The sequence below is a fragment of the Macrotis lagotis genome, chromosome 5 (assembly GCF_037893015.1).
Source record: "Macrotis lagotis isolate mMagLag1 chromosome 5, bilby.v1.9.chrom.fasta, whole genome shotgun sequence".
NCBI classification, from domain to species: Eukaryota; Metazoa; Chordata; class Mammalia; order Peramelemorphia; family Peramelidae; genus Macrotis; species Macrotis lagotis.
In genome coordinates, this window is record NC_133662.1 from 77,897,434 (window position 1) to 77,924,510 (window position 27,077).

A 27,077-nucleotide genomic window follows, 5' to 3' on the forward strand; every position below is an offset into this window, starting at 1 on the left:
AAGCATCTTAAAAGGGACAGGGCGGTAGTCTCGGGCTCCGGTAAGGGGGTCCGTAAATACCGGGTAGAGGCCCCAGTCATCCCAGTCCACCTCCTCCCCTTTCTCTATTGCTATGGAGGCACTGGTGGCAAGTAGGCCGGATGGGCAGAGCCCTTGAGGGGATCTCTGAAGGGCGGACAAGGAACACGGGGGATTTTTTGCCTCTGTTTCCTGGCTGGGCCGCCAAGTCTGGGGCTCGGCAGCTGTCCAATCAGCGCGGACTTCTCCCTCCTAGTCAGCAGCCTCCCGGTCCCACCTACTCACGCTCCTCTTCCTGCCACCCCTGAGGACTGTTTGCACCCCTCCCTTCCCGCGCTCGGAAACTTCCGGCCCTGAATCTCTAAGTGTGCCACATTCATCGCCCTCCCCCTTTTCTTTCTGTCTCGGTAAGGAGGGGCATGCGGCGTTTTCTTCTCCCTGGGGGCCCCTTGTTCCCCCATTGTTTCTTCTAAGTTCCTCCCATGGATACAGGGGAGGGGGTGGCCTTCCCTCTTCCTCTGAGCTCTCTGAATCCGATCCCGCCAACGAGCTACCCACCTGAGTGCTGATTGGTCGTGCCAAAGTCACCTTCTGGGGATGCAGGGCTGCATCCACTATCTTATACACTGTAAAATCCTCAGGGGTCAGTTTTCCCGGGCAGGTGGCCATCTGCTGCCCTACCACCTTCCATTTATCTGGTTGGATCCCACTATGTTGCACCCAAGGGCAGATGTTCCAGATATTCTCAACAAAAGCACGGCATGTCTTGATAGGTAATTTACAGCCATGCTTAGCGCAGAGTTTATAAAGCTGCGCTGCAACGACCCCTTTCTCCTCCGGCTGAAAGGCGGGAATACTATTCCGGCCCCCCATGCTGTCTACTAGCCGAGGCTGCAATCCTAACAGGTGGCAGAACTGGAAAGTTCCCGTTCGGCAAAAGAGAAGGAGGCAGCAGGGCACAATCAGACAGGCCAGCACGGCAAGGAGCGTGATTAGAGCAGAAGGAGAAAGGGAAGAGAAAGGAAGCATAGTCAACACAATAGGGATATGTCCTTCAGGCAATATCTGAGAGTAAACGCCCTCTCCTTCCTCCCGGTCGGAAACGACCGAGGCTGTCTGGAGAATCCGACCAGCGGATTCAGACGTTCCCTAGCAAAATCAGGTCCCTGTTCTGGGTGCCACTTGCCAGGTTTTTATTTACAACGCCGGCTTCTTTATGCTAGTCCGTCCTCTTACTCACCAGTCCAACGCATGATGAGTCTTCGGGGTACCTCCGGCCCCCACTCTTTGATGGGGGAAGAACCAGACAGAGCGCCTGAGGTGGATAATGAGTCTTTATTCTTCTGTGATCACATCCCGCTCCCCCCAACCTCTCAGCAGACACTTTTATCCCCTCTGTCCTCCCTCCCATGAACTCTTACTCAATGAGGGGCCGAGTTCTGTAACATTCCCTTATAAGGTGATTATGTTTCCCCCGCTAAGCGACCGCCAAGCCTCTTCCCCCCGCCCCCAACAGTGGACCAGTAAATTTAGCATAGGAGTCAACTCTGCTTTAAGCTGATATTATGTAGCTGCTTGAGAAGAGTCACTGTCCATTCTGAGCATGGAATGGGAATTTGAAAAGTTCACTTTAGTAGATCTCCACAATCTGACATCACTACCTTGTTAAGTGCTAGGCAAACAGCATAAAATTAAAGTAAATAAACTAAAAGCTAGCAGGCACCTCAAAGGACAATCAGTCCCAATCTCAACCTAATTAAAAATCCTCCCAATAACCCAAGCAGTCACCTGTTTCTGTGCAAAGACCTTTAATGAGTGGAAACTCCATAACTCCCTGGAATAATTGCTATGAAGTCCTTTCTTACATTAAGCCTAAACCTTCCCTTCTACAACTTCCAACCCACTGTTCCTAGTTCTGTCCTCTCAAGTCATATTGAAGAAAGTCAATTCCTTATCCAATTGAGAGCCTTTCAGAGAATTAGAAAATAATTATCATGCCTCCTCTAAAATCTCTTCTCTGAGCTGAATATTTCCATTGACTTCAACAATCCCTAAAGGCATATTCTTCACACTTCAGACCATCCTATTGATACTCCTTAGGGTATCCTTTAGTTTCATTTTTTTTGCCTTCTGAAATATGGTCCCCCAAACTGAACACATTTTATGTGTGCCCCCACTAGGAGACAGTACCGTAGAAGTTACCTTATTTTGGAATCTATACCTCTTTTAAAGCTATGCTATCTAAAGTGCCCTAGATTAATGTATTAGTTCTTTTTTCTGCCATATCAGATAGTCTCTCATTAAAAAAGAAAATAATAAAAATAATTCATTTAAACTATAGCTCTTTAAAGTTTGACAATTCTTTTATAACAACCTTGACAAATAAGTAGTTCAATGCAAGTATTTTTAATCTTCATTTTATAGATGAAGAAACTAAGGTTTAAAGAGCTTGACTGACTTGTCCAAGGCAATCAAACAAGCAAACAAGTATTTATTATGCATCCACTTTGTTCAGGTGTTTACTAGGTGCTAGGGATACAAAATACAAAAGTTGTAAAGAATTCATAATCTAGCTCAGGGAGATAATATGTCCATATGTATGCATATATAGAATATGTACAGTATAGATACTTGATATTCTTTAGCCCACTCTACAAAGAAGTTTTTCTAGGCCTTCTCTTCTCAAACTTCCCAAAACTTTCCTTCTCTTCTCTTTCAGCTAAGGACCCTGCCTCTTACTTTACTGAGATAACTGAGACTGTTTAACATAAGTATCTCTAACTTGACTTCATGCTAAAACCCCTTAACATCATTCCCTATTCTCCCTTCCTTTCTCCAGGTCCCTGACAATGATGGGAACCTTAACCAAGACTTTAAATTCATCCTGGTCCCTCTTCTCTATATTGTCTTTTAAAATGATCTCATCAGCCCTCATGAGTTTAATTATCATGAAAGTAAAAAAAAAAGAAATTAAGGAGGGAAGGAAGAAAGAAGGAAATAAAGAAGAGAGGACAGGAATAAGGAAAGAAGGAAGGGAGGGAGGATGGAAGGGAGAAAAGGAGGAAAGAAAGGATGAAGGCAGGGAATGAAGAAGGAAGGAAAGTAGGAAAGAAAAAGAAAAAGAGGGAAGGGAGGGAGGAAGGAAGAAGGAAAGAAGGGAAAAGAAGGAAAGGGGAAGGAAGGCAGAAAGGAAGGAGTGGGAGAAAGATATAACGAAGAAAAGGGAAGAAGAAAAGAAGGTTGTTTTGAGGATCAGTAAGATTATGGACATAAAGTGCTTTATTATCCTTCAAAAACTTCAAATGTCAATTATTATTAACATCACTGTTATTTTAGAGAAACAATATGGTGGGTGGCTAGGTGGTGTAGTGGATAAAGCACAGGCCTTGGAGTCAGGAGTACCTGGGTTCAAATGTGATCTCAGACACTTAATAATTACCTAGCTGTGTGGCCTTGGGCAAGCCACTTAACCCCGTTTGCCTTGCGAAAACCTAAAAAAAAAAAAAAAAGAGAAACTATGGGAATCAGCTACACAGAGATTATAGTTCAAGTGGATAAACCAACCAAAGGAAAGAAAAAAAGGAAAAAAGAACTGATTCAGATATTTTCAGTTATGTTATTCAAAGGCTTTTCATGAATTGGGGGGAAAGGGAAAGAGAATAAGCATTTACATAGCCCCTACAATGTGCCAGGCAGTGTGCTAAGCATTTTCTATGAATATTATCTCATTTGGTCTTCACAACAACCTTGCAAGTTAGGTGCTATTGTTATCCTCATTTTACAATTGAGGAAAACCAGGCAGTGAGAGATTAAGTGACTTGCCTGGGATCTCACAGCTAGTAAGTGCTGGATTTGAACTTAGGTCCTCCAGACCCTGATCTCTATCCACTGGACCATCAACTGCCTCCTCTTCAAAAAAAAAAAATTGGAGGTCTCATCACTTTGCAAATTTGGAGGAAGTGTATGATGATGATGATGATGATGATGATGATGATGATGGTGTTTGTCCTTCATTCTAGAAGAAGACCAAAGCATCAGGGAGGTGATGCCATAAGAAGCATGTGAATTGGATTTGAGTGGGGGGAGGGGCTATGCTAAGTTAATAGCCTCACTTTCTCCTCCAGAGCCATCTGGGTCCAGTGGCCCAATATGAAGCACAACAACTGGAGGTGACCCTGGAAGCAAGGCTATCAGGGTTAAGTGGCTTGTCTAGGGTCACACAGCTAATCCATGGCAAGTGTCTGAGACTGAATTCAAACTCAAGTGCTCCTCATAGGGCCAGTGCTTTGTCCATTGTGCCTTCTAGTATATGGAGGGCCAGCTTCAGAATCAGGAAGACCTGGGTTCAAAATCTCTGAAACAGTCTTAATTCTTTAGGATTCCAGGTAATTCTTCTCTTAAGACTATAAGTAGCAGAGATGATGCCAACCTACATTAGTAGAGGGGGATTTTCTCCTTGGGAGTTCCCTACCCCAGTAAAATCACAGATCCAGTGTCATCTTTCCATCACTGTTCCCATGAACAGCTTGGTGCTTCTGATTGAGAAAAAATATTTAGTTTGAAAACTAAATAATCAATATCCATTTTGTTTCCTTTTTTAGGAAGAGATTTAATATTTGAAGATGAAATCCCTTCCTTGCAGACCCAAGCAGATAAACTGAAAACACTCGGAGTGAAGATAATTATTGCCTTGGGCCACTCAGGTTTTGAAATGGATAAGCTCATTGCTCAAAAGGTAAAAGGAGTGGATGTTGTAGTGGGAGGACACACCAACACATTTCTCTATACAGGTAATTACTTTGAGATTATATTGACAAGGTCCTAAAATAACTTCAGTCATTTTTCTTTCATTTGCCAGTTATTACTATTATTGAAGTTTAACTTGTATCAAATGACCAGATGTTCTATGTGCATGCTTTACTTGATGTGACCATGACAGGCAGACTTTTCTAGACATCTACATCTTCCCCTTGTGATGACAAAACTTCTCAAATAAAGTCTTTAAAAAAACTTCTTGCAACAATGTATCATTAGAATGTGCTCTTTTGTTAGTTTATAAATTTTTATCTTTTTTGTTTGTCTTATTATTTCCCAATGAATTTCTTCCCTTTTTCCTTACCCTTAGCACCATTTTTTATAACAAGGATTTTTAAAAGAGGGAGAAAAACAGTTCAAGAAAACTAACCATATATCTAAAAAGTTTGACATTACATTTAGTTTCCCTCTCCCCTTCAAAGCAGTTAGTGGAGGTACCTTCTCAGGAATTTTCTTTGGAGTCAAGTTTGTCTATAATTTCATAGCATTCAGGTTTGGTTGTTTTGTCGTTATTTCCATTCACATTATTGTACTCATTGTGTGAGTGAGTGAGTGTGTATGTGTGGGTATGTGAAATCCCCTCTCCAGGTTCTGCTTACTTCAATTCATGCAAGTCTCATTCTTCTCTTGCTTCTTCATTGGTGTCATCTTTTTCAGTTCCTACACTTCAGGTCGTGGTAATAGTCTTGGTTAGAATGGATTAAAGGTTCTTGATGGTAAGTTTCTACTACTAAGAACAAAGAACTAGAATCTCAAAAGGAAACTTAAAGGTTATATCAGCCAAACACCAACCCACCAAGTACAGGAATACTTTTTATAATATCCATTGAATAGGTGGCATCCAGACTCTGCTAGGATACTTAAAGCAAAGTAGAAATAACTATATCAAATAGCAGTTCAATTCTATTGTTGGATAGCTGTTGGCAAATTTTTTTTAAGGAGAAATTTGTCTAATGGAGATGAAATATACATCCTTGTAACTTCACAAACTTTACTTGTTTATTTTGACACCAACTGCTTCTCCCATATAGATTTGGTCGGAACAAAGAAAAAGACCTGAGGAAAATAGCTCCTGAATTCAGTTGAAATAAAAAATTTAAAAACAAAGGCATTGCAGAAACATTTAACAATGGGAAAGAAAGCTAGTACTAACCTTGTATTACTGGTCTCCCTACAATCCCCAAAACAAATGATGCTCCCTGAGTCTTTATGTTCAAATTTCACATGATAAAGAAAATGAGAGAATCTACTGAAGCCAGGAAAATGGACTTTGGGGGAGGGAGGTTTAGGGATCAATGTGGGTTCATTTTGGGTGAAGAAATCACCAGATTCTCTGACTCAGGAAGGTGAGAAAAGGCTCAAATTTTAATTCACAGGTTACTGCAAAAAGTTCACAAGTTATTACAAAAAAATTCACAGATTAGGTTCTATGGAAGAGTAGTAAGATAGTGAGCTTTAGTAGCAGTAACGAGGTTAGGCAAAGAAGTAGCTCTGAACTGGGCTAGTGAGAATAGTGAGAACATCAAGGATGACTAAGAGGGAGAAAAGAGAAACAGTCATGAGACAGTGACTGGGCTTAGATCAACATGGATCTAAAAGCATGGAGAAGAGGGTGGGAGAGATTTGGAGATGCTGCTCCCACAAAGAGGACTAGCCTCCCAAGGGAAGATGAGCAAGCAGGGGATAACTAGTAAAGAAGGGCAATGGGGTAGAAGAGGTTTTTTGTGGGAATGATGCTCCCCCAGAGTGGACTGCCCTACAAAGAAAGAGATGCAGCTCAACTGAGGAGTGAGAGAGCTTTTTTTTTGCGTGTGTGAGTGAGCTCTTCAGGAGGAAAATAGGGAAACACAGGGAGATGTAGGTGAGAGTGGGTATCTCAGAGAGCAGAGACAGGGTAATGAGAAATAGTTGATGAGGGAAAAGTAACTCATAGAGCAGTGATGAAATAATTAGGAATATGGGATGAGGGGTAGTAGGTTCAAAAACTTAATCCTTTCAGGTTAAGGCAGGGATCCATTGTTTTGTTGATAAAGGTTTTTTTTAAACCTAGGAGCAGGGATTTACCAGGAATCCTTCCCAGGGAGGGTCAAGGTACTTTACTAAAAGTTCATTGACCTCATCTCATAGCTTGAACCCTGGGATGGAGGATGGGGGAGATGGTGAGTGTTGATGTAAAGTATATGCCAGTACAGAGGGAACAGTTTAATTGTAGAACATATTTCTCTTAACATTTCCCCCTACTTCACTATGAAATTATAGATATGATTTTATATACTACATTAATTCAACTAAGTCCTGACTAAGGTGACAGTGGATTAGCATCCAAAGGAAACTTATTCCATTTATTCAAATATTACAGGAGCCATTCTTATTGCTAGCTGGACTCCTATTCCTATACCCACTTGTTTTGTTTCCTCCATTGAAAATGTGAGTTAGGCAGGCAATGTATCATCATGAATTATTATACATTCAGGAAAATGAAAAGATTCAGTGTTTCATCTTCCATTATTTTATTTTCTTATTCCTCTTCTTATACTAAAGAAAAATCCTACAGAATAGGGTGTGCCTTTTGTTCAATAGCCAAATTTAGTTAAATATTACAGACCCATACTATATGAAGGTGAATCAAGAGAAGTTACTTGTTTCATTATCAGTTATTTACTCAAGCTAACACTATCACAAGTTAAAAACTTGTTCTAATAAAAGTTTCATAATCATATCCACCGACAATTCATACAGGAAAGTTCAGATATTTTTCTTTATGATTTGATAACATTAAGTCTGAACAAACTGGGAGATCTTGACTGAAGTCTTTGTGTGTGTGTGTGTGTGTGTGTGTGTGTGTGTGCATGCATGCATGTGTCTGTATGTATGACAGAGACATGCACACACACACACACACACACACTGAATCAGAGAGAGAATGTTAGCTCAGTTTATTCTAATGCAGAAGTAGTTTTCTGTACCATTTCTGTACTCCCATCTTTCAAATGAGCATCGTACTTATTTTTACCTTTCCAATTCTTAGATCCTTAATCCCCATGGATCTATTTCTTCCTCCTGTCTCAAGTATTGAACATGTTTCCAAGATAATTTTGTTTCCATCCACTGTGTCAATATTTTCCCTTTAGAAGGAAGTAGGCTTATGATATTTTAATAAAATCACCTATACATGTTAAAAGCTACAAGACAAAGGAGTGGAACAGATATTACTTTGAAGAAGTTAAATTAGGGCGGCTAGGTGGCACAGTGGATAGAGTACTGGTCCTGGAGTCAGGAGTACCTGAGCTCAAATCTGGCCTGAGACACTTAATAATTACCTAGCTGTATGGTCTTGGGCAAGCCACTTAACCCCATTGCCTTGTAAAATCCTAAAAAAAAAAAAAAGAAGAAGTTAAATCCAAGAGACAGGTCTGTGTGATTACCATTAAAAATAATTGGCCAGAGCAATTTGGATCCTGATGCAATAACACAAGAGGATTCCTTTTTAGGTCTTTTATTTGATGAGCAGATTCTTTTTTTTTTTAATTTTTATTTATTTAAACAATGGGGTTAAGTGAGTTGCCCAAAGTCACACAGATAGGTAATTATTAAGTGTTTGAGGTCAGATTTGAACTCAGGTCCTCCTGACTCCAGGGCTGGGGCTCTGTCTACTGTCATCTAGCTGCCCTGGTGGGCAGATTCTTAAAAAGGTAGTCTCGTGTTTTGATCTCCCTCTTCTCCAAATGGTAACTGAATTTCATTGTTTACCCACCTCACCTCCTTTACTTAACATGTGGATATATGCTTGGAAGACAGATTAATAAGTCTTTTTTTCCTATAGAATATTTCTTTAGAATATTAAGATTTGCAAATGTTTTTACATAATAATTTTACATTGGACTTTGTGATGTTTGTGCTTCCTTCTCAAAGACCCATGACATCAGGGAGATGATGCTATGACAAGCAAGTGAATGGATTTTGAGTGAGGGGGTGCTGTGCTAAGTTACCAGCCTCACTTTCTCTTCTGGAGACAGACTCTAGTGGCCCGATAGGAATCAGGACAACTGGAGATGACTGTATACAAGGCAGTCAGGGTTAAGTAACTTGCTCAAGGTCACACATCTATTAAGTGTCAAGTGTCTGGGGCCAAATTTGAACTCAGGTCCTCCTGATTTCAAGATTGGTACTCCAACCACCATACTACCCAGTTGTAATTTGTAAAGAGCTATACATATCTTATATCATTTGAACCTCATAACAATCTGTAATGTTGCTGTTTTTATAGTCTCCATTTTATAAATTAGAAAATGTCCTTCTATAGATCAATGAAGTCATAATTACAATTCCTAATCCTCCTATCCTATATGTAAGGAAACCAAGGCTCAAAGGGTCAGACCCAACTAATACTAACTTGAAGTCCAATAATTTATTCACTCTACCCTGGAGCTGTAGAAAGGGCTTTAAATCCTAAAATAGTGCAGGGGTTTAATGAACACATTTTAAGAAATTGTGCTAAAAAAAAAAAAAAGAATTTAAAGACTTTCCCCTCTTTAAATTAATGTTTATATCATTGTAGAGCAGAAGGCAAGTTATCAGATACTACTTAGAAAACCTACATTAAGAATTAAATTCCTTTTCTGAGCATTTTCTAAAGCTGTCACTGATTTCAAAAGATCTTTGGCAACTTTCCCTGTGCATGCTCTTTTAGGCCCTGACCTAGAATAAAAGTGGGATTGTTTGTATGTTTAGTAAAATAACAGACAGGGCCTAAGAGGGACACTTCAGGAAACACCAGATAGTCTAATTTCCTTTTCTTTCTTTATATCTAGAAATCTAAAAAGAAGATTTTCTTCCCTGGTGCAATTTTGAATGTTTTCATGTGGTCCAGAAGGAGTTGGCATTCTTGAATTATATCCTATAATGTGTAATTAAAAAGTTTATTGCATCAAATTTAGTCAAAGGAAACCAATTTTCTTAGCATCAGGGACTGAATAAAACAGATGTGTGAAATTTTCAAATGGTCTCCCTGCCTTAGGGGAGCCTGAGAGTAAAAGTCTATTCCCTCAGGAAAGGTCAGTTGAACTGGAAAGTGTGGGTAGTAAGAGTTTAATAAGCACTGACTACCTCTAATGCTCATGACCTTATACTAGTCAATACAGTGAGATGTTTCATAGCTCTAGATACATGATTTAGGATAAATGATTCATTTGATAATATTTAAGTTACAAGCAAGTAATGCATTAGCTATTTATTTTTTTAAGTAATAAATTTAAGTAATAAATAATTATCTGTTATTCATCACTGTACAGCATTAGCTAGGATCACTCTATAGAATGTGACAGATGATATATTTCTCATTCTACTACACTGGAAATATAAGATAAAATTATTTATTTATTTTTAGGTTTTTGCAAGGCAAATGGGGTTAAGTGGCTTGCCCAAGGCCACACAGCTAGGTAATTATTAAGTGTCTAAGACTGGATTTGAACCCAGGTACTTCTGACTCCAAGGCCCAGTGCTTTATCCACTATGCCACCTAGCCTCTCTGATAAAATTTCTTAAAAGATAAGATAAAATATTTTAAATGTAATTGAGAATCATGTTTCTCAATTAATTATCTTTTTTTTCCTAGATTTTTTGCAAGGCAGTGGGGTCAAATGGCTTGCCCAAGGCCACACAGCTAGGTAATTATTAAGTGTCTGAGGCCGAATTTGAACTCAGGTACTCCTGACTCCAGGGCTGGTACTCTAGCCACCTAGCCGCCCCTCAATTAATTATCTTTCAAGTGATTCTTGCCCTGAGGTTTGGCTAAAGGGACAGATATTGCTTGTGTGGTATGTTAAGAGAAGCATCTAATTTGAAGTTAAAGATCTGATTGCATTTTTGAATCTTGTTTCAATAAGGTTTTTTTTAACTTGACCTCTATGAACCTGTGTTTACTCATTTATAAAATAGAATATTTACCTTATTTATAAGTATGTGGTGAACAAAGATATTTAAATATGTTATTTCTAGAACAAATACAGTAATTATCTATCTTAGCTCTGTTCTTCAGTCTAAATATAGAGAGCTGCTTACCAGGGTGATGAATTTTTTTGGCAACAGCAGCTCTCTAAGATCATCTATTGGGTAATGTAGGATTAGAATCTCTGGTAGATATGCTAAACATAATGCTCAAATCCCAGATATTGACTACTATTCTTAGAACAAAAGCTTTCACTTGATGATCATCAGACTTGGTAAACTCTCCAAAAATCATTCATTCATTCATTCCATAATTATTTATTAAGTACCTATTGGGTATAGAGAACTATGTTAAATGCTGAAGGAGATTTTAAAAATTTAAAAGCTAGTGGGGGATAAGGTTCAAGTATGGATACAACATAGAATTTTACATCAAGGTTATAACAAAGCCTGAGAATAAAAGTCTATTCCCTCAGGAAAGGTCAGTCGAACTGGAAAGGGTGGGTAGGAAGAGTTTAATAAATAATAATAATAATAATAAATGTAGGGGGAGTTCATGATCATTATCATGATGATGTTTGTCCTTCATACTTGAAGACCATGACATCAGGGAGGTGATGCAATAACATTCACATGAATTGGATTTGAGTAAGGGGGTGCTGTGCAATGTCACCAGCCTCACTTTCTCCTCCAGAGTCATCTGGGTCCAGTGACCAAATATGGATCAGGACAACTGGAGATGGCTCTGGATGTGAGGCAGTTGGGGTTAAGTGACTTATTGAAGGTCACACAGCTAATACGTATCAAGTGTCTGAGTCCAGATTTGAACTCAGGTCTTCCTGACTCCAGGGCTGGCACACCATCCACCATACCACAAAACATACCAAGCATACCAACAGTGGCAGGAGGATGCAGGGCATCTTTGAAGGACAGAGGGTTGATTGGTTTGACTGGAATATAAGGTACTCAAGGAACAAATATAAGATGAACCCAGTCTAATGCCACTGGTTTTGGAAAACTTTGAGTGTGTCGGGAAGAAGAGCTCTAATATTTCTCGGCAGGTAGTAAGCTACTAAAAATTTCTGAGCAGGAAAGGGACATATTTCTAAACGAGGAAGATTATTCCAGCATGGTATGAAGAATGGATTAGACAAGAGAGAAAACAGAAACAAGAAAACCTGTTGGGAGGCTATTGTAATATTGCAAGTAGGAATAATAAGAGTCTATAATAGATTGGTAGCAGTGAAAATTGAGAGAGGATGATGCTTCCAGGTTGTCAATTATAGGTCTTGATATTAGAATGGAAATGAGAAATAATGACTCTCATAAAAATAATATTAACTAACATTTTTCATAACTCTTAATTGGGTGTCAAACACTATGCTAAACACTTTATTGATATCTCAATCAATCCTCACAAAACACTTCAAGGATGTGTTATTATAATCACCATTTTACAGATGAGGAGAGTAAGGCAGAGAAAAAGTGACATGCCAAGGGTCACACAGCTAGTGGGTGCTTGAGGCCAAATTTGACCTCGAGTTTTTCTAACTTGAGACTTAGTGCTGTAGATAAAAGATAAACATGAGAGAATGAATAATGCTGGCACTTGCACAATCAGTGAAAATCAGGAGAATTAGGTTTATAGGGGATTTGTGATTTTAGACATATTGAAACTGTAGATCAGTAATAAGAACTCAAGTACCATGAGTTTGGAGTGAGTGAAGTCATATTATCTTTATGATTTTCCTCCCATGTAATTCAACAGCCCAGAAACAGGAGAAAAAATTATCTGGTGCAATTTTTCTAAGAATGGTGACTCACACTCTGAGATTAGCAGCTCAGTGGCATAAGGAGTTCTTGAGTTATAACTTAGTGAAATATTCATTTAACCAACTTGGATGTGACAAAGAAAGTCAGAGTGCGGGAGATTGAGTATAGTAGGAGTAGGAGTAGTAATAGTAGCAGTAGCACTAGAAGAAATGGCAGTAGTAGTAGTAATAGTAGTAGTAGAAGAGTAGAAATTGTAGTAGAAGGAGTAGTAAGTTTGTAAAGTGAATTATATACATACATGTTTGTGTGTGTGTATATATGTATACATATATATAGTATACATATATATATATATATATGAAATCTCATTTTTAATCCTTACAACAATCCTGTGAATCACTTACTATTACTAATAATAATCAGCAGTTATATGGCATGTTACGGTTTGCAAAGCACTTTACATATATTATTTGATCTTCACAACAAACATTTGAGAATAACTTCAAGGTTGTGAACATGAGAGAATGGGTAGATAATCCTGGCAATGACAATCAAAAGAAAGGGAATGATCTTAAAACAATGAAATTCAATGTCGTTTCTATAAATGTACATTTTCCTTGTGTCTTTGTAGCTTTCATCACTTTTGCTCACCCTCTCCTTCTTGAATTTCTCATATTCTTGAACTTCAGAGATACCAGACTCTTTGATTTTCCTCAGATCTCCTTAATGGATCCTTTTATGACAAATTGTTTTCTCAGATTCTCTCTTAACACAAGGTACAATTATTACTCCTTTATAGATGAGAAAACTAAGGTTGGAGAGATTAGCTGATTTGGCCAAGCTCACATAGCCATTAAATGTTGGAGTCATTATTCATAATCAAGTCTTCCTAACTTCTAAATCCAATACTCTATCCACTATGACTGAACAGAATAAGGGTCATGATAAGAGTAGAAAGAAAGATTCATGAGTTTGAGGGAGTAGAAGAAATTAGGAGGTTTCAGTTGAAGTCCAATTTCTTCTGGATTTTAGATTTTAGTTCTAGATCCTAGAGGCAAAATTCTGAATGACAGTGACCATGTAAAAACATTTCTGAAGTGATTTGGGAAAGGAAAATTGAGAGATTTGAGAAAGTTAAGTAATTAGCTAGTCATGGTATTAGAACAAAAGCTAGGAATGAGTCAGAAAGGAAGATTATGTTTAAGATATTAAATAATATAATTTGGTTGGTAAACAAAATAGTTGGAAGAAGAATGACTCTCAAAAGAGGAAAAGTCACTAAAAAATAGCAGTATTGGAATGGTCTTGAAATGATAGCAAAACAAGGACCATACCTACCATTATGTTGGCTCTATAACTGGAGAAGTCTTGATGAAAGAGTCAGATTTTCATTAAAGAGAAAAAATGGAAGGAATGTTATTTGAAATTAAGAAAATTAGGTGTGCATATTAAAGTAAATCTCTTTTGCTCTGTTGATTGATTTATCTGAATTTTTTTTCTTTTTAATTCTTCATGACTGGAAATCTATGCTACTTCATTTGGTGATCTCATCAGTTTCCTTGGATTTAATCATCATTTCTGTGCTGATGAATCTCAAAGCTGCTTCTCCTACCCCAACTTCTCTGTTGACCTCACATCTTACATTGTCAACTGCTTTTCAGGCATCTGGAACTGGTTGTCTAGTATGCGATCTAAAATAAATATGTCTAAAATGGACCTCATTCTCTTTCACCCTAAACCTTCCCTCCCTTCTACATTGTTTTTTACCTTCAAGAACAATTATCATCCTCCCAGCCTCTCAGGCTCACAACCTGGGTGTTATTCTTGATTCCTCACTATCTCTAACCCCTCACATCCAATCTGTTGTCAAGATCTGCCCATTGCACCTTTGCTACATGATACATCCCCTGCAATATGAATATCCCTTTCTCTACTCTGACTCTGTCACCACTCTAATACAGATCCTCATCACCTGCAATTGACTGCTGATGGATCTGCCTATCTTGTCTCTCCACACTCAAGTCACACTTCATTAAACACCGAAAGTAATTCCACAGTCCCAATTATTTCATTCCCCTTCTCAATAGACCCCAATGGTTTCCTATTACCTGTAGAATCAAATACAAAATACTCTATTTGACCTTTAAAGTCCTTCATAACCTATTTGTGACTATGAAATGGTAGCTCAAGATTGTTTACATTTTCATATATGCTTGTTAATGATTTTGAATCCACTTATATTTAATATTGATAGTTTGTATTTCTTTTTTTTTTTGAAAACAACCTTTTCAGGTTCTTGATAACTTACATATTGGGAAATGATTCTTATTCCTATATTTGTCTCAATTCCTTATAGATTTTTGGTTGTCAGTCTTTGGAGGAGAGATTTAATACAAAGATTTTCCCCTAATTTGCATCTTCTGATTTTAGCTACATTGATTTTTATTTGCTTTTGATTTGGATATAATCAATATTGTCAATTTAGTCTATAAAGTTTTAAATTGTATTGAATCAATATTGCCATTCTTTGTGATGTCTTCTGTCCTTTGTTAGGTTTTGACTTTTCCCCTTTGTGATGGGAGTGATACTGTAAATCTCCCTTCCCCATGCAAATTAGTCTAGATTTTTCTTGCAAGTTATTGAAACCATCCTTGAAAGTATATTGGCTCTAGGAAATAAAGACTCAGGCTATTGATTTTACTTCTTTGGTTACCAATCAGTGTGTACATGTTTAGGAGGACTAGCGTCTCTGGTTTGAGAGTTTGCTGAACCATTTTTCAGGGCTGCTCATTCTCCCTTGGTATCTACCTGATTCAACCAACTCTCACCTGTGGCCCCCAAAAGCTACAGCATTGTAAGGGGCCACATCCTAGTATACCCACCTCAGCAGATGGGCTAAACCAGGTTGAGGTTACTCAACAAGTTGATGAGTTAAAGGATGTCTATTCTAAGCATGTGAAGGTTTGGCAGAATGGACAGTTGAAAACAATTTGTTCCAAAAACCATGTGGCTAAAGCAGGCACTATAGCACACTTTGAATTTGTCAGGCAACTTTGGAGACACAAAGTCATCCACTGCACCCCAAGCCATCACTAATTATGTTTGGTCCTGCCACTGGATTTCAATGACTCTGGAAGAGAGAGTGAGGTTGACAACTTTGTGCAATTCTGCCTCACTTAAATCCAATTCACCCAAGACATCACCATTTATATCAAAAATAGATTAAACTACAACAAAACCACCACAGAGAGCTTCAGGGTCTTTCTGCAGGGAGGCTGCTTAGTTGGCAAACCCGCCTATAAACCAGAGGCAGCAGAATTAAATCTCATGGTATCTTCAGTGCATATTCTTGTTGAGTATATTTTTCTTGCTGTGGTTAAGGTAAATCACCTCTGAAATACCTATCAGTGTTTCATTTTATTCCATTAACTATCAGGGGACAGGACTAAGTCAAACCTAGACCACCCTCTTAGCCAAAACTGTGAAAGATAAACCACTTATTTTTCCTCTAAATTTTTTATAGTATGAATTTTTAGATTTATTGCAATGTGTCATGTGGATTTTATTGTGATAAAAAGTAAAAGATGCTGATCTAAACCTTTTTTTTGGTGTAACTATAGTCCATTTTTCTCTAAAACTTTTGTTGAATAAGGAATTCCTTCCCTAATTGTTTGTTCTTGGGCTAATTAAACTCTAGATATTTTTTCACATTTGTTGCAAGGTATTTCCAGTTCTATTCTTTTAATCCAGATAATTTTAATAATTTCTTCTTTGAGACTTAGTAACACCAAGCCAAGTTGGAATAGTGGCATCATTTTTTTTCCTATTTCAGTAGATTCTAACCTCAAATATTAACTCTTTCTCCAAATATTTAGGTCTTTATTTCTGTAAAAATTATTTTATAAGGGGCAGCTAGGTGGCACAGTGGGTAGAGCAACAGTCCTAGAGTCAGGAGGACCTGAGTTCAAATCCGGCCTCAAACACTTAATAATTCCCTAGCTGTGTGACTTTGGGCAAGTCACTTAACCCCATTGCCTTAAATATTTTAAAAAATTTAAGAAAATTATTTTGTAGTTGTATGTATCCAGGTCCTTTGTTTTGATAGTTTAATTCTCAGATTTCTAATGCATTGCTGTCTTAAATAGAATTTTACTTCCTATCTCTGCATTTTGCTAATGACATACAAAAAACTGATGATGTTCTGAATTTATTTAGTATCATGCTACTTTACTGAAATCACCATCTCAATTTTTTAATTGATTCTTTTAGCCTAAGCAAACTATCACATTGACTATAAATAGGGTGCTTTTGGTCCCTTGTTGCTTATATTTATTTCTTTAATTTTTTTAGGTTATTTCTATGGCAAGTATTTTTTAACATTTTGTGAAGTAAAAGAAGAGACTTAGACATCTTTAGGTTTTTTTGAGAAAGTTTATAGTGTTTTTTCTCTTTGGTATCAATTTTGATAAACAATTTAGGACATCTTTAGTAAAGATTCTTTTATATCTACAATTTTTTAGGATTTTTTATAACAAAAATGACTACTGTCTATGGATAACTTTCTTCATCTATAGATCAGCATTTTCAATATGATTAATCATCCTAAAGTTTAACTTATATTGAATCATCTTTGCATTTCTGGTATAAATTCAATCCATGGTAAATTAATTTCTGAATATTCTCACAATATTTTATAAAATTTTGCATTAATAATTAATTATATCAGTCTATGATTGTTTTTTCTGGGTTTTATTTGTCCTTGGGTTGGGTATCAAAACATGTTTTTCTCATAGAAGAAGTTTGGAAAGATGCCATTTTATTGTATCTTTACAAGCAGTTAATGTAGAATAGGAGTTATTTGATCCTTAAGCATCTGATAGAATTAATTTGGTCACTACAGTTTATTACATTTCCCTTTTAGAGCTAAACGTTTTTTAGAACTTTTTTAGAACTTTTTTTAGTTTCTTATTCTGTTAATTGGATCTTTTATATTTTGGCAGTCATGCATTTTATTTAAGTTTTCAATGTTGTTCATGTGTTATTTGATATAGAAGTTTCTGTTAATTTTCTTTATTTCTACCCCCTTCATTGTGAATTCTCCTTACTCAATATTTCCCCATAACTTAGCTTTCCCCTCCTTAAGAAAAATTAAATTAAAGTTTATCTATTATATAAATCTTGTAACAATTCAATTTTTTTATCAGTTCACTAGTTTTATATTTTTCAAATTGATCTTTACTTCACTTTAAGTTTATTTTCTTTATATTTTCTTATTAAATATAATTCATATTTTGCTATAATTTGGTAAAATACATTTTTTATATTTCTGTCTTTGTATATTTATTAAGAGATCATTATTTGCTAGCATGCGACCTGTTTTTGTGAAGGTACAATGCAATACAAGTGCCTTCAAAATTCCATCCAGCAGTTTTTAAGGATCTATGATATCTAATTTAATCCTTGATTTTATTTTTATTTGTGTTTATATTAACTTTGACTAAGTTTGAAAACAAGATGAAAGTCCTCAATTTTTGTCTTACAATCTAGGTTTTTTTATATTCAGATGTTTTTTCTTTTAAGTACTTCTAAGCATTTCTCTATGGTATTTGGTACATGGTTTTTTATTGTCTATGGTAACTTTAAACTTAATGTCATTCCTCTGGATATTTCTTAACCATATCTATTTTTTCTGAGGTCATGAATATTGTTCTTGCTTTTCTTAATTTAACAGAGGCCATATATTCTACTCTTAACTCCTTAGTTCTCTGTCTCTGTCTGTCTCTGTATGTCTCTCTCTCCCCACCTTGATTTCACTCTCCCTCCCTATCTCTCATTTTCTCACCTTTCCTACCTCTATATATATACAAGTTTGAATTGTTTTTAATATGCAACAAATTTCTGATATTTTTTCCTACTCCATTCTTCTTCCTGCTCCATTTTACAATCAAGTCCATTCCATTCACACCTAGAATTATAATTGCTTCCCCCCTCAACCAGATTCTGTTTTGTCTTTTTTTTTTCCTTAAAAGAGAAAAGAAAGATATCGTAACCATCTGCAATTTATTCTACAATTTACACTGATTAGCTTCAGTTCCTGTCTCTTCCTTTGTCTATTTTCCTTCCAACACAGATCAGGACTACTAGGTCTTCCCCCATTTATTTTCCCTTTTGTAATCAACACTAGGTAGTTGTAATTTTATTTTTCTTGAAACCTTCTTTCCTTGACTCCACCCTACCAACCAAATTCCTCCATTAATTCCCTTTCTGTCCTAGCCTTGTCCTTTGTCATTTTATCAAAACTCTAGGACTTTATTATTTCTTTTTATTCAATTTCCTTTTCCACAGACCAGTTAAAAGTGAGGTTCATGAGATACACATTTCTCCTCAACTTTACCTTTTTGTTTAAATGACATTTATCTATGATGTTGATGTCCCAGTTAGAAAAAATAAGTTCATTTCTCCTCCTCTTTGTCTTCCTCTCCCTGGTATATTCCTGTTGTCATTGTTACCATCATCATTTTGTTGTTATTTTTTGCTTTTTTGAACACCCAAACTCAGAACTTGTCTTTCTTATTTTCTTACTAACCCTTTAAAAGGTTGATATTTGGGGGGCAGCTAGGTGTTGTAGTGGTTCTGAAATCAGGAGGTCCTGATTCAAATCTGGTCTCAGAAATTAACTAGCTCTGTTACCCTGGGCAAGTCACTTAACTCAATGGTACTTTTTTTTGCTTTTTTTATTTTTTTTAAATTTTTATTAAAGATATTATTTGAGTTTTACAATTTTCCCCCAATCTTGCTTCCCTCCCCCCACCCCCACCCCACAGATTGCACAGATTGTTTCCATGTTGTACCTTGATCCAAATTGGGTGTGATGAGAGAGAAATCATATCCTTAAAGAGAACAGAATTCTCAGAGGTAACCAGATCAAACAATAAGACATCTGGGTTTTTTTTTTTTTCTGAATTAAAGGGAATAGTCCTTGTACTTTGTTCAAACTCCACAGCTCCTTATCTGGATACAGATGGTATTCTCCTTTGCAGACAGCCAAAAATTGTTCCCAATTGTTGCGCTGATGGAATGAGCAAGTCCTTCAAGGTTGAACATCACTCCCATGTTGCTGTTAGGATGTACAGTGTTTTTCTGGTTCTGCTCATCTCACTCAGCATCAGTTCATCAATGGTACTTTTAAAGAACTAAAGTCTTTTCTCTGCCTTTCAGAATGTAACCACTGGTTCATTCCTTAACCTTTTTTTCAGTTGGACATACTTATTTATAGGTCTTTAGTTTCTTTAATCAGCTTGGTTTCCCACTGGAAGGCTTGAAAATCATTCATCCTCTTAAAAATCCATTTTCCCCCCCTATAGGTTATGTTTAATTTTGTGGAATGTCAGTATTAGGTACGGGCTATTTCCTTTGCTTTTCAATAAGTCTTATTTCAGTCTTTCCTTTCCTTTCTCATTCCTGATATGTAGTCCTACATGATTCCAATTATATGGTATGTCTCATTTTAGCTGCTTGAAATATTTTATCTTGCACTGGGGGTCTTTAAAATTTGTTGATCATATTTCTGAGCAAATTAAACCTGGGAAGTGCCTATATAATGGAATAATTTAGATTTTCTAAATCTATACTTTGCTATCTGATTCTAATATAGTTAAGTATTCTTTTATGATTTCTCAAAAGATGATATTAATGTTTTTCTGTAATCTCTTTTTTTTGATAGTGACTTTTAAATTCTCTCCAAGCTTTGTTTTCAAGATCATTTTTATTGTTAAAATGTGTTGCAATTTTGATGTTTCAAAATTTTTATTTTGATAGTCATTGTGGAATTGAATTTTTGAGTGCTTTTTCTTGTTTATTTCATCTAGCAAGATGTCTATTGAGAATCTACCCAATCCCATAAATATATTTTTTTGGATCTTTTCAGATTTAATAGGTTCCATTGTAGCTCATGGTCTGTTCAGCTTTTATCTCTTAATATATGACTGACACCATTTTTCTGCATATATATATATATATATATATGTTTATGATGTTTTCTTCATTGCTTCTTCTACCCAAGTTATTACTAGTACTTATTATCTTTTACGATCCTGTACATTTTTTGCTCTTGGTATTTTGTAATATGTAGTCATTCATAACTGTCCAAGATGTGTCCTATGATTCATTGCTTTTAGTGGGAAATGATTAACATTAAAAACATGTGATTTTGTGGTAGGTGAGTAGTAGCTGAATATCACTAAAAATACTATGTGGCTTTTGCAAACACAATCCATCTTGTTTTCTTCTTCCTGTTCAATCTAGGGCCTGACTCATTGTCCATATTTGATACTGATGGAAGATATAAGTACTGAAGGACCACATCAGCGGGTTGCCCCTTCAGTGGCATATCATAATCGTCCTGTTATAAAGGGAAAGAGTTCTGGGATTTGAACCCATGTTCAAATCCTAACCATGAGCCTTAGTTTCCTTATCAGTGAAAAGAGAGAATTGGCCTAGTTGTTTCCTTAGGCCATCTAAATCTATGATACTGTGATTTTCCATTTTTTTCTGTTTTTCTTGAAAAATTTTTTTTTCATTCTCATATCCTCCTTTAATTATTTTATTAGACTTTCAGACTGAAGATTCTTATGGACATTTCAGTCTTTTTCTAGGGTTCTACTTGCTGTTATTGCTGAATTATTTTCTTCTGGAGTTTCATCCTTATTCTCTTTCAGTAGTGCATTTTTTCATTAGAGAAGAGATTTTTTTTAAATGCTCATTTCTTTAGTTTTCTCTTGTTTTTTCCCTCCATGAGGGCTTGTAGGAATTTCTTTGCTCCCCATCTATCTATCACTTAACTCTATCCATCTATCTATCCATCATCTTTATATTTATTACCTATCATCTAATTATCTAGCTATCTTATTTATCTGATTCATTTCTGGTTGTTTTAAGGTACTTAGGAGTGATGCTTATTGAATTTTTTTTTTATTCTCTGCAGCCATAGCAGTCACATGAGTTACATTTAGCATCATAATAGTCATTTCACTTCTGCCCATGCTGAGCATGATGAGATGATAGAGTTCCATGAAGTTGACTTTCTTGTTGACTGTAGGTATATTATGACATCAATGAGCTGTTCCTTTTACTGGCATTTTAAAATGTCTTCTGATTTTAAAATACCACAGTAGATTTGGTTCTGTTCCTTTACTTTTGAATTAGCTGCATAAACATGCATCATATATCAAGGATATCAACCAGTGGAGGTCTGATAGGGGGCAGCTAAGTTGAAGTTCTTTTTTTTTATACAAAAATTTTATTATAATTTTAATCTTAAATAGTAATTTAAAATTTTAAATACAATTTTAAATACAATTCTATAATGCATTTTATTTTTAAAATTATATTTATTTTATTTTTGTACACTTTTTTATACATTACTAAAATATTCTTGTTTAAGAGTAAACATAATATCCCCTCCCCTCAAAAAATATAGACCCTCATGGGCAATAAAGTAAAGAGGAAAAAATTAAAATTAAAAATAATAATAATAATAGGGGCAGCTAGGTGGCATAGTGGATGGAGCACTAACCCTGGAGTCAGGAGCACCCAAGCCCAAATCCAGCCCCAAACACCCAACAATCACCCAGCTGTGTGACCCTGGGTGAGGCACCCCAACCCCATTGCCCTGCAAAAACTAAAAAAAAACCCAAAATAAAATAAAATGGTGATGATGATGATGATGATGATGATGATAGAGGCGGCCAGGTGGCACAGTGGACAGAGTACTGGCCCTGGAGTCAGGAGCTCCCAGGTTCAAATCCAGCCTCAGACACCCAACAATAACCCAGCTGTGTGACCCGGGGCAAGCTAACCAAACCCATCTGCCCGAAAATCCCCCAAATAATAATAATAATAATAACAATAACTAATAATAATAATAATAAATGTGCTTTAGTCTGTGTTCCAACACCACCAGCTCTGTTGTGGGTACCTCACATTCTTTAGGATAAGTTCATCACAAAGGCTACTTCGGGGTAGCTAGGTGGTACAATGGATAGAGCACCAGCCCTGGAGTCAGGAGTACCTGAGTTCAAATTCTGGCCTCAGACACTTAATAATTACCTAGCTGTGTGGTCTTGGGCAAGCCACTTAACCCCACTGCCTTGCAAAAAAAACCTAAAAATAAAAAAAAAACTACTTCTGTATTTTTCCACCGTTGCCATTGCTGATCGCAACTCCTTTCTTTTGTACTTCTCTACTACCATACACTATATTTTCTCTCTCCTTTCACTCTGTCCCTCTTCTTAAATGTGCTGTAGGGTAGCTGAGTGGTACAGCAGACTGATCACCAGACCTGGGGCCAAGAGGCCCCAAGTCCACATACCACCCCTAAGGCCCATCATCTGCCCAGCCCTGTGGTCCTGGATAGGCTATCCAATCCCATCCCTTTGCAAGAAGTAAAAAAGAAAATGTGTTATATCTGATCACTATCCCCCATGGTCCACCCTCTCCTCCATCACTCACATACCACACCCTTCCCCTGGTCCCCCTACTCTCCTTCTTACTCCAAATGCCTATACCCCATTGAGTATTTATGCTGTTTCCTCTCCTAGCCACCTCTGATGAGCACGAAGGTTCCCTCATTCCCCCTCGCCTTCCCCCCTTCCGTATCATTGCAATAGCTCATTGTAATAAAAAAATCTTATTATATGAAATATCTTAGCCTATTCCACCTCTCCTTTTTCTTACTCCCATTACAGTTCCCTTTTAGCCATTGACTCCATTTTTACAATATATTATATCTTCAAATTCAGCTCTCTCCTGTACTTCATCTAAAAAAGCTCCTTCTACCTGCTCTATTAAATGAGAAGTTTCTTATGAGTATTATCAGTATCATTTTTCTATGCAGGAATACATGTAGTTCATCATCATTAAGTCCCTCATATTTTCCCCTTCTCCTCCAGTCTCTATGCTTCACCTCAGTCCTGTATTTGAAGATCAAACTTTCTGTTCAGCTCTGGACATTTTAACAGGAACATTTGAAATTCCCCTGGTTCATTGAAAGTCCATCCTTTTCCCTGGAAGAAGACTTTCAGTTTTGCTGGGTAGTTGATTCTCGATTGCATTCCAGGCTCTTTTGCCTTCTGGAATATTATATTACAAGCCCTATGAGCCTTTAATGTAGTTGCTGCTTAAGTCCTGTGTGATCCTGACTGCAACTCCACGATATTTGAATTGTGACCTTCTGGCTGCTTGTAATATTTTCTCTTTGACTTGGGAGTTCAGGAACTTGGCTACAATATTCCTTGGGGGTTGTTTTTTGTGGATCTCTTTCTGGGGGAGATTGGTGGATTCTCTCAATTTTATTTTGCCCTCTGCTTCTAGGATATATGGGCAATTTTCCTGTTGGAATTCTTTAACAATGAAGTCAAGGTTCTTTTCCTGATCATGACTTTCAGGTATCTCAATAATTTTTAAATTATCTTTCCTGAATTTGTTTTCCAGATCAGTTTTTTTTCAATGAAGTGTTTCATATTTTCTTCTAATTTTTCATTCTTTTGGTTTTGAAGTATTATGTCTTGACTTATCATAAAGTCAGCAGCTTCCTTCAGCTCCATTCTAGATCTAAAGTTTTTGTTTTCCTCGTAGAGCTTTCTTATCTCTTTTTCCATATGGCCAATTCTGCTTTTTTAAAGCATTCTCCTCAATAACTATTTGAACTGTTTTATCCATTTTACCTATGCTGGTTTTTTAACACGCTTTTTTCTTCAGCATATTTTTGGATCTCTATCTCCCTCACTTGATTTCATTTCCCCAGCCTGTGACTGATTTTGGGGTGCTTTCTGAACTTTTGAGTATTATTGGGACACTCCCCCCACAAGGATCTCTTTGTGTGAGGCTCTGTCTTCCCTCCTGCTTTGTGAATGATCACAAGTGCACCCCTCTGCCACGGGGCTGAGGTAGGGGGGGCCTGCTGTTCTATGGGGGGCTCTAGACTGTGATCAGGATATGAATGTGGTCAGAGTCACAGAGTACTGTTCCAGGTAGAGAACCGACCTCAGGAGTCTCTCTCTACTCCCCTACCTAGGCTGAGTACTCAAGGCTCAGTTGCCTGGGGGCTCCTGCTTACCTGCTCTACCTGCTTCCAGTTCCTGGATCTGGGCTGCCTCAGCCATGCTGCTTATTGAGTGCCCTAAGGGCTGGGCTGGTAGAGTCCCTCCCCCCATCTCCCCAGTTGTGCTTCTGGGGAGTGTAGGTCAGGAAACTGCCCCCCACTCCTTGAGCCCTGGCTCCCAGGTGCCCTGGGGCTGCCTCCGGGAGGCTAAAGTTCCTTCACTGGTGTGCAACCCCCTCTAACGCCATGGAACATGGAACAGAGCCTTTCTGCTTTCCAGGTCACCTTGGGCTGGACAACTGCCTCACTGGATCCCTCTGAGGGTTCTGTCTCTAGCAAATTTAGAGTCCTTATTTTATAAGTTTTAAAATATTATAGAGAGAGATCACTTAAGGAAGGGTCTTCTTTTGCCATCTTGGCTCCGCCTCTTAAGTTGAAGTTCTGCTGTGGGGAGTCTGGATAAAGAGGCAGAAGATGAGGGAAGGTTGATTGATGTCTGTTGACTTTCTAAGAACTATGTGACTCAACTTTTCTGAATTTTGTCTGCTGCTCTGCCTGCCCCTGTTCAATGGGGGAAACCAGATTGGCTATACAGTATTGAAGGTCCTTCTGTTCATCACAACTGGCCAACCTTCTAATTTAGCTAGATTGGTCCACACCCTAACCCTAACTTTTAAAGCCATAATGTATTTTAGCAACTTTAAGTACAAATGGAGAGGTCTTGACATAATTAAGCTGAGGTTTAAATCTAGCCAAGATTCCTCGTTCCTCTTTATTGCAATAAAGGGGCTTGTTGACATTACACAGATGGTAAGATGAGTATTTTGAAAGAATGAAAAAAATAAGGAATCTGGCAGTTTGGACTTCTAAACTTAGGAAAATCACATTTAATATTCCCATCGGATATACAACAATTCTCTTTGAAAATGTAATACACACACACACACACACACACACACACACACACACACAAACACACAAAGTTGGAAGTAGCCAGGTTTTCATGGTTAGGATGTGGAGATGATGAGGGAAGGATGGGAGGCAAAACCAGGAGAAAGAAGGGCAGATGTCTTGCAGACAGAACCCAAAGGTGACCTCAGCCCATGGCACTCAGGTGATTGGTGTTGTAGGTTGGAGCAGGACTCTGTGACTCTGACCACATTCATATCCTGATCACAGTCTAGACCGACCCCCCCCCCTTCTGTATTAGAATGTATTCTTCTACAAGGTGGGGACTCTTTTCTCCTAATATTTGTATCACAGGACTTAGCACGTGGCAAGCTCCTAATAAATTTGCTCATGCATTCATTCCTCTGTAAAATAACATATAACACTACCTCTTTTCTATGGAAAAAAATCAAATAGTTTTTGTTTAATAATAAGGGGGGGGGGGACTCTAGGATACTTGTACCTTACCTGCAAACTTTATCTAAAATTTTGGCAATAGTTTTCTCTTTTTAAATATAGAAGATTATATGTGTTTTGGGATTGTTTTTGTTTAAAAGAATTGATGATTATTTTTTGAGGTTCAGCTTATAATTTTCCTTTATATCTTCTCATTTCTCTCTGTCTCTCTGTCTTTCTGTCCCTCTGTCTCTCTGTCTCTCTGTCTCTCTCTCTCTCTCTCTCTCCCTCTCTCTCTCTCTCCCTCTCTCTCTCTCTCTCTCTCCCTTCCCCTATATCTCTTTTCTTCTCTGTCCCCTAACCCGCCCATAGAACTTAGGGAACAGAAGAATATTTTGTAGTATCAGTTACTTTTGTTGAATAGTTTCATTTTTTTTTTCTGTTCTCAACTTTACAAGCAAATAAATGGAAATTTTCAGAAGGGGAAATAAACCAGGAAAGTGAGAATCAGGGTGGGGAGATTTTTGGTTCTTCCAAAAAAAATAGGCAGCATCAGGGAGGGTGGGGTGGGGTCATAAAAGCATACTGCATTTTAAAAAAACTAAATAACATCAAGCTGTTTTTATGTCACTCTCAATTTTTTTGTTTTTTTAATCCTTCCTCTCCTGCCACTGCCACCCTTTCCCTAGAAACCCTGATACTGCTGTTGTTCCTCCCAAAAACATTTTCCCTTATTTTGTGTTCTAAAGAATATCCACAAGGTCTCATTAAAGGAAGGAAATAATCATTTATTAAACACCTACTATGTCCCAGGGTGAGGCAGTTGGATGGTACGGTATTTAGAGCAGCAGACCTGAAGTCAGAAAGACTCAGCTTCATGAGTTCAAATCTGGCTTCGGACACTCAGCTAGTTGTATGACTGAGCAAGTCACTCAACTCTTTGTCCCAGTTTCCTCATTTGTAAAATGAACTAGAGGGGGAAATAGCAAATCACTTCAGGGTCTCAGTCTAGAAAACCCAAAAATGAGATCTCAAAGAGTTGGACATGATTGAAACAAATGGACAATATTATATTGGGGAG

At 37.4% G+C, this 27,077-nt stretch overlaps 1 protein-coding gene across 1 annotated transcript in view; it reads left to right on the top strand.

Annotated features, from left to right (window-relative positions):
* Positions 1 to 27,077, top strand: part of NT5E (5'-nucleotidase ecto) — an 80,756-nt gene that overhangs the window by 23,006 nt on the left and 30,673 nt on the right. Inside the window, exon 3 of the mRNA XM_074187098.1 lies at positions 4,620 to 4,808. Within this exon, the coding sequence (XP_074043199.1) occupies positions 4,620 to 4,808 (189 nt within the window). The remainder of the gene's footprint in view (positions 1 to 4,619; positions 4,809 to 27,077) is intronic.